This window comes from Eublepharis macularius, chromosome 13, assembly GCF_028583425.1.
Source record: "Eublepharis macularius isolate TG4126 chromosome 13, MPM_Emac_v1.0, whole genome shotgun sequence".
In the NCBI taxonomy this organism is placed as follows: Eukaryota; Metazoa; Chordata; class Lepidosauria; order Squamata; family Eublepharidae; genus Eublepharis; species Eublepharis macularius.
In genome coordinates this window covers 8,943,914-8,952,518 of record NC_072802.1, presented here as the reverse complement: position 1 = coordinate 8,952,518, position 8,605 = coordinate 8,943,914, and the positions used below count along the sequence as shown (strand labels likewise).

Below are 8,605 nucleotides of genomic sequence, written 5' to 3'. Positions count from 1 at the left end.
GCTACAATAAGGTTGGTTAGACTTAAAGGCGGTACTGGACTCTTTACCATTTTACCAAGGCAACCAAGTCAAGTAGAGGCAACGGAGCGCGCAAACGCACAGAGAGAACGGGATCCATCTTCGCAGAACGCGCAGGGTTCGGTGCGCATGCGCAATACGTGGCGAGCGACCCGGCCTTGCCGAGAGGACAACTGCGCCCTCATGCAAGATGTCGGCCGCAGCTTCCCGACCGGTCTCGCGATGTTTCCGCGGAAAGGGACGGGAGGATGCGCTGAGGCGCGGATGGCGGAGGCCGGCCTTGGTGCGAGAGAGCGGCGCTCGGCGTAGGGCGGCTCCGGGGGAGAGCCATGGAGCACATCACGACGCCCAAGGTGAGGCTGGGCTCAACGCCAGTCAGCGGAGGCCTCTGAGCATGCGCAGAGTACCGCTGGGAGACGCCGGCGCCCGAAGCCTCTCGTGGTGGGTCTCTTGGCCGGGCGCTTCCCTTGGCCTCCCCGCCCTGTGCTTGGGTCCCTCAGGCCCAGAGCCTGGCCTCGGTGCTGGTTGGGGAGGGGTCGGCTCAGTCAGGCGTATGGGGGACTGATCTGAGAGGCCTCATGAGCATGTGCAGAGTTCAGGCCGCTCTGTGTCGGGGAGGGGGTGGGGCTGCGGAGGTGAAGCTCCTGAGCACATGGCCAGAGTGTTGCGTGCGCGTGTAGCTTGTATCCTGCACGTCTTGTTGGTCTCTGAGGTGTAGGTCTCTCTACACAAGACATCTCAAGTGAAAGATAGTAAAGAGTCCAGTAGAACCTTTAAGACTAACCGACTATAATGTCGCATAAGCTTCTGAGAACCACAGCTCTCTCCGTCAGATACAACTTTATTGTAGCATAAGCTTTCGAGAACCACAACTCTCTTTGTCAGATGCATTGTCTGGTTCTCGAAAGCGTATGCATCTGACGAAGAGAGCTGTGGTTCTCGAAAGCTTATACAACGATAAAGTCAGTTAGTCTTAAAGGTGCTATCGGACTCTTTACTATTTTGCTACTACAGACGGCTAACTCCTCTGGATCTATGACCAAGTGAAAGATCTTACCCTTGTTCTCCCATTATGGATACACATGCAGTGCTAGATCAAGATGAGTAGCTATATTAGTTTTGTCTGTTGCAGTGGAAAAGAGCCAGAGTCCAGTAACACCTATAAGACCAACAAAATTAGTGGTAGGGTATGAGCTTTCGTGAGCCACAGCTCACTTCTTCAGATACTTACATGCTCTGCTAGAGAGACAGAGTGCACTTGAATATAAGATGGTGTAGAAAATGTCACTTGAGTGTCCCTGTGTAAGATGTCTTGTGTAGAGAGTCTCTGTGTCACATGGCCTTTTCCTGTCTGCTGTTATTCTGTGCCTGCCTGTGTATCTGCTAGCTGAGGGTAACTCTCCATGCCAGCGTCTGAAGAAGGGAGCTCTGACTACAGCTTCTATCCTGCACATCTTGTTGGTCTCTAAGGTGTCGCCAGACTCAAATCCTGCACTTCATGCATCTGGCAAAGTGGACTCAGCAGTCCCATAATATAATGAAGGCCTTAGAGGCAACGCCTGTTGATTAGTTGGTGCTCAGTGAGCACCAAATCCATGAAAGCTCTGCCCCTGTATCTCCAAAAGGACATTGCAGAGCTGGAAAAAATACAGAGGAGGGCAACTGAGAAGATTAGGGGATTGCAGCCCATTTCCTATGGGGAAAGGCTGAAGAGTCTGGGACTTGCTACTTTAGGACAGAGATGACTGTCCTACATGATAGTGGTTTATAAAATTACGCACAGAATAGACAGAGTGGACATAAGAGAACTTGCCCCTCCCCTGATACTAGAACTGAAGGGCATCCAGTGAAGTGGATGGGACGTATATTTGGGATGGACAAAAGGGAATACTTCTTTACACTAAAAATGATTTTAAAATGAACATTTCACTGCCAGAGGATGTTGTGATGCCCCAAGCTTAGACAGCTTTAAAAGAGGGTTAAACGATTTATGCCTCTATTTGGCTTCTAGACTGGTAACTAAACGAACCTCCACTTTCATAGGCACCTCAAAGTATCAGTGCCAGGAGGCAACATCAGGGGGAGGCCCTGTTGTTAGCCCTTCAGAGTAACTGGTTGGCTGTTGTGTGAGATCTGATGACAGGATAGGTGGGCCGCTGGTCTGATCCGGCAGGATTGCTCTTATGTTATCTTTAGGTTGCCACAGTACTCTTGAGGGTGGTTTCTTTTAAATATGCAAGTAGTATATCGTCGCAGTAACCTTATATTTTGAATAATCTTTGCTACCTGTTTGAACAGGTGGCAAAAGGGAAAAATGTGTTAAGTCATTTTTTTTCCAAAAAATATATAACAAAAGTTATATATTTAATTTACATTTGTAGTTACTCCTTTAACAGAGAATTGCCATGGCTTCTACCCACCACAAGTACTCAGAGCAGGACTTCTGGGCAAGAGAGAGAGCTCCTCTAGGTCTGTTCGGTTGTAACCCCATGAATTAATCCTGCATGCATGGAGATTCAGTTTCTTGTTGCTGCAAAGGTCATGCTTCCCCCCCCCCCCCCCGAACCAGGATTGCAGTCCATGGTTTGAAACTGGCTCGCTATCCTAGTTAGACTGAAAATATAAATTCTAGTTTGCCCTTTGTAACAATGGCTTCTATTAAAAAGGAAGCAACAAATTGAATCTGAGCTTGCCATGGGCCTGGAAGGACAGTGGGAATCATGGACCATAGAAGTGCAAGAATGGATTGTTGTGTATAAACCGTGATTTGGCATTGGATCCTTTATTAATGTGATTTTGCAGTTTTTCCTACACATTAGCTGTATTCATAAAGTTTCCATTAACTGAAAACAGTGTTCAATTGCAATTCTGTAATAATAATAACAATAACAATAACAACAACAGATTTATTAATGGTGGTTTGAATTTTCCCAGATGTTCCTTCTTCTCTTCAACAGTGAGGCTTTTTATGACGTGGAATAATTTGCATTGGACACAGATATCAAAACTAAGACGAAGCAGTTTTTTTCAGATAACTGAACAGCTATTGTAGTTCAGCAAAACTTGTGTTTAGGGTAACCCTTTCTTGTTGTCAATGTTAGTACCGCTTGCAGCCTTACAGACAATAGGGTCTGTGTTCATGGTGCATACACAGCTCTTGGTATTGATAAATATTTCAAGTTTAGATGAACTGTTAGGTGTGTAATTAACTTTGGTACTTGTAGTACGCTTCAGATATATTATCTTTACAGCAGTGTTTCAGTAGAATTAACTCAATAGAATTAATCCAGATGCTAAGGCTTATGTATGGTCAGGTTTTGAACTAGGATTTTTCTTATTCTTAGCCCAACCACTGCTCTATATCAGTGATCTCTTTTACCGCTGCTTGAAGGCTTGGAATAAATTCTATGATAGGAATTTGTTCAGAGCTTTTGTGTGTGTCTTCAGCCATCTTTCCACGTGGGAAATACTTCTGTCTGTCACAGCCCAGGGCCACCAGTCAATAGTATCCATGCAAGCAAATGAAAGCATTTCCCCCCATATATGGTGACTGAGTAAAGATAAGTTCCCTTGGTATGCTGCCTTATTTTAGAACTTCAGAGGTGTAAAAGTGTCTTTTAACCAAAGCTAGACTCTTATCTAACAGTGAAGAAACCTGAAGGTTTTCTTTCTTCCTCATTGCTTTTTATCTGTGTGATTTAGATAAGAAAACACAGCACTATGTGAATGATTAATAACCAGGCATTCAGCTGTCAGGAAACTCTGGGGTTTCGCTATCTTACTACAAACATAATGTACTGTGGTTTCCTGTTTTGCTGTCTGTTGGTCAGCAGAAGTCTCAAAAATTTAACAAAACTTTTCCTTAATAACACACTGTGATAATATGAGAAACAAAGCTTTAGTACTCTGTCATTTCGCCTTGAGAGTGTTGTTAACCTCTAGCTTATAGCATGCAATTGTAGTGCTTGGTTTGGCTTTCTTCATTTTCAGCCTGCCCTATTCTCCAAACGTGGTGAAAATATTAAAATCCTCCATCTCTTCAGCAAAGCAGAATAAAATTTTACCAAAGCATCACTGACTTTTCTTTACTCTTTGACTTAAAAATGACCCCTAAAAGTTTGCCTGAGCTAATATGTATCTGGAGAGAGGGGTCAAGACATTATCCCATTGGAAAAATGGTATATGCATTCAACAGCCCTCGCATATTCTTTTAAATATAGTGTATGCTGCAGAGAAAATATTTTCACTGATCCGCCTGTCAACACATAGCAAAGTTAGTCATTAGCGACACGTTGCTGGTTCTTTTATCTTCTGAAGGTGACTCTTACTTGCCACAGGTGACAAGATTGAGGAGCTATGATCTAACAGGCCTCCAACCCCAACAAGGGCATTAAAGGATGAGAAAAATATTGTTTCCCCAGGTCTGGTAAACAGATCTTCTATTTGCAGGCTGGTGCAAAGCAGTAAGTTAAAAGTGTCTCCTCCACTCTGCCTTAGCATTCTTCTATCTGCTGCAACACTGCTGGTGTGTGGCACAACTAGTCAGTGTGTTCTAATAGGGGTTTTCTTACCCTACAGGTGGAAAATGTCAAGTTACTAGATCGTTATACACACAGGAAGCCAGCAAATGGGACGCTGTACCTGACTGCAACACATCTGATATATGTGGATGCTTCGGCTGAAGTTCGAAAGGAGACATGGGTAATGTTGGAGGGGGAGCGGCTAAGTTGCTGAGTCAGTAGCACACCTGCCTATGAATCATGTTGCTTCTGTAATACCATAATAACCATAATAGTAATGTCTCATTTTCATTTTTTGCTACTCTACTTTTACAAAAAGGGCAACTGGGATTAGAAGCATCCTGGAAAGAAAGTTCCCTGAATTAACCTAGTTCCCCCCTTTGCTCCTTTTTTGTCTGCCTTCTCATCCCTGTCTCTCTTATTTGTGGCTTCAAATAAAGAATCAGAGTCTCACCTGGAAACCATTATTTACCACTTGTAAGTGGTTATTTACAGAGCTGATAGAAAACATCAACATCAGCCAATGGTATGTAGCATCCTGACTAGACAGTGGAAATTAAACTTTTTGAGTGGTTACAAAATTTTCTAGGCCAAGTGATGGCTCTTGATCATAAGTAATGCCTTTTGAGGATTCATTAAAATATGGACAGTCACTGCTTGTATTTAGAATTGCTGCTTGTTTCACTTCTCATTCCTCCAGTTTGGCATCAGTACCATGAAATGTGGTCCACAGGAAGTGGTTTAAGAATTGCTCCCTTAACTTTCCTGTTCTTTTCTGCAGATTCTTCATCACCATATTGCAGCTGTGGAGAAACTGCCTCTGACTCCGTCTGGATGTCCCCTGCTAATTCGCTGCAAGAACTTCCGTGTGGCGCACTTTGTTATTGGGCGCGAGCGGGATTGTCACGAAGTCTACACCTCCTTGCTAAAACTTTCGCAACCAGGTACTGGCGGATTGCAGTCTCCTCCCAGTACTGGTAGCATGGTTGCAGAGTGCAGTTTGCGGCATAAATTCTGATTACTGGCTGTTTTGGTTTCTCTTGAACTGGACAGGAAGAAAGGAAATCTTTGTCCTATCTGTTAGCAGAGCAGAAATAGTTTATATCTTGTTCTGCAGAATTTTGGCACTGGTCAGGCAAAGCAGTTTTGGATATTGAAATGCTCCTAAGTTATTTTTATTGATGTTGTTTAAAATCCTCTGAAGTATTTCTGATCAGCTCAGGTGGTTTCTGCAGTGATAATTTAGTAGTGCTGGAGAAACGTTTCAGCACAAGCTGAAGCAATGCAGGAAGGCCTTTAATAACTGTAATCCTGGAATATAATGTTGCCATTAACCAGACAGCAGAGATGTCCCTTTCCTTTGGCCATGGTCCAGATCCCAGAGGGAATGTCCATAATTTTTCACTGCAAAATGTTAGTTCTTATTTGCCCTTGGCGCAGAACTCCGTTCTGTTTCAATCTGATGCTTAGCAAATTATCTGTTAAAACCTTTTACAGCATGAATGCAATATCAAAAGGTTCAGGAGGTAAGATACAAAAGGCAAGCTGAAGATGAGCATTTTCTGGGAATTACCTGATGATTGCCAGTTTTTTTTTCATTAGTGTGCCACCCCCATCCCTGAGACTGTTGGGGAATGTTGGTATATGTGCTTAACAACTTCTGAGTTTCCAGATGCACACTTGCAAGTGAACTCTGAAGGCACCTTCTTGTGGTCTCACTGTTTTAGTGTATTGTGGCCTCTTTTTTGTTCCTGCCGAGTTCCTGTAGTTTCGTTCTGGTTCAGTTCTTCCATAAAATTCCACACTTTCTTTTCTTGGAAGAGCACACAATTACTCATTATTTACCTGAGAGTGACTGACAGTTAAAGATTGGTAAATTGGCTACTTTATCAGATGTTGGCAGGGCCCATTTGGCCTCGGAGAGCCTGCTGCTATGAGAGTCTGCAGGATGAGTTATTGATTGGATCTGTGCTTTTGAGGAAGAAGGGAAGCCAGGAAGGCAGAAAGCAAAGAAGGATGGAGGGGTACAAAGCTATTGCTAGGTTGACCAAACTGCTTGAAAGAACTCCCCCCCCCCTTTCCCAACACATTTGAGATCTATTGAAATTGGAAGTTGTATTTAATGAGAGCCTCAGACAAAAAAAATGCAGTAAGCACAACATATTGTTATTTAATTTTTCCTTTTTTCATGGCCCTTCTGCTTGAAGAAAATATGGACATTGCAGTGTTAATTGCAAGCCCTGTAGGCACTTCTCAGAGCCGAGGTGTGAGGGAGGGATGTCTCTCTTTGGGCCCTGTGCAGCATAAAGCAGCTCTGTGTGCCTGCCTTCTGCGTGGACGACATTGGGGTTCAGACATCTTTTGCATCAGTGGTGGTTTCCATGAAAGGCTAGTGAGTTATTTTTAACACCTCAAGAAATTTACACATTTAAGTAATTCTGTCCAGTAGTCAAATGTATTTAAATCATTTTGGTGGGGATGGAGGCAATAAAACATAACTTGTTAGTTTTTTAAAAAGCTATAAGAATCTCCTAGGCTTTAGAAAGCCAGAGGGTGTTTCTCTTAATACCAGTATCTTGAACTTAGAATTTTGCTGGAAAAGTTGAAAGCACAGCTCTTCCACGTCTGATTGATTTCCTCCTTCAACAAGCCACATATAACCACAGCTGGCATCTAAAAGTTCAGTAATATTTATTTTTAAAATAAAAATAACTTCAAGAACATCACTGTAATTTGTTAAATTCTGAGGTAGAATCATTATTTAGCAGAGGCAGCTGAGAGGGGGTCAGGCCAAGATGGTGCTTTTTTGTACGAACACTATCCTTTGCAATTCTTTTAGGCATTTTTTCAACCTGAGCTAACAACATTTGTTGCATCTATTAATTCCTTCACAAAGCCAGGGGCTCCTGTGAACAGGAGTGAAAACCTTGACAGGTAGTAGCCTTGATTCACATATCGTCTTAGATATGGGCAATGGGCTCCTAGAATATTGTTGAACTGTAATTTGAGCTGAGAATTGAGCCAGGGGCCATGTGGGGGCTGCATTTAGCTCCGGACACGGTTTAGAAGTCCAAATTTGAACTGCTAAGTTTCTAAACAATTTTCTCATATTTCCCAAGAAAACAATTCCAGGATTGAGAGGCCAAATTATTTTCTGATTTATTCAAAATACATATAATCTTCTTCATAATGGATTAATTCCAATCAGCCTGCTCAAAACATGTTATACAATAACGCTGCTAAAATCAGCACAATATTTTAAATAAGAACTAGCAGCATTAAAATTTCAGCAGTAAATATAACTTTCATGGCTTTCAGTTGACAGTAATAGAAATAGCAGCAGAAATAACAGCAACAGCAGAAAAAGTAATGAAGGACCACATCTTCCTCTACTGCCCACCTGCCACTTAAGATCCACCTCCCAAGCCCTGCTTTTTGTGCTCCCACCTGCAAGGGTAAAGCTAGTGGCAACTAGAGATGGCATTTTCACGAGCTAGCAGCTCCATGTATTCACTTTTTCCAGTCAGCCGTCTCATCTTTCTCTGCTCCCTGCCCACTTGACAGACTGGTAGCAATTTTTTCATTCTTACTTCTTAACCATTTGTTGTTATGCTAATACTGAGGTGAGATAACCTTTGCAAAAGAGCTTTGACCTTTGCTGTTCTGCCACAGTTGACTGACAAATAGATATCAATGTTATGGGGGTAAAGACTAGTACCTTAATAAAACCTAATTGTAAGGTAGGGGAAATGGTTAAAAGCAACACAGTATGAAAATTTAAGGCTGCTGTGAACTTCTTTTTAGCATGTGCCATTTTCTAAAGAACTCTGACTTGAATGTGGGCCAGGAACATTGATTTTTTTGCCTCTGTGAATTTAATTTTTGCACTTCAGTGAAACCAGAAGAACTTTATGCATTCTCTTACAATCCTAAAATGCCCAAAGATAACCGGGAAGTGGGCTGGAAGCTGATAGATGTCACCGTGGACTACCAGCGAATGGGGATTCCCAATGACTTCTGGGAAATAACTGATGCTAACAAAGACTATGAGGTAATTCTTGCCCAGA

The 8,605-nt window shown here is 42.7% G+C and overlaps 1 protein-coding gene across 1 annotated transcript in view; it reads left to right on the top strand.

The window, feature by feature from the left end:
• Positions 1 to 275: 275 nt before the first annotated feature.
• Positions 276 to 8,605, top strand: part of MTMR8 (myotubularin related protein 8) — a 34,592-nt gene continuing 26,262 nt past the window's right edge. The window contains exons 1-4 of the mRNA XM_054996663.1: positions 276 to 371; positions 4,597 to 4,719; positions 5,320 to 5,482; positions 8,432 to 8,589. Coding sequence (XP_054852638.1) covers positions 348 to 371; positions 4,597 to 4,719; positions 5,320 to 5,482; positions 8,432 to 8,589 — 468 coding nt within the window. The 5' untranslated portion in view covers positions 276 to 347. The remainder of the gene's footprint in view (positions 372 to 4,596; positions 4,720 to 5,319; positions 5,483 to 8,431; positions 8,590 to 8,605) is intronic.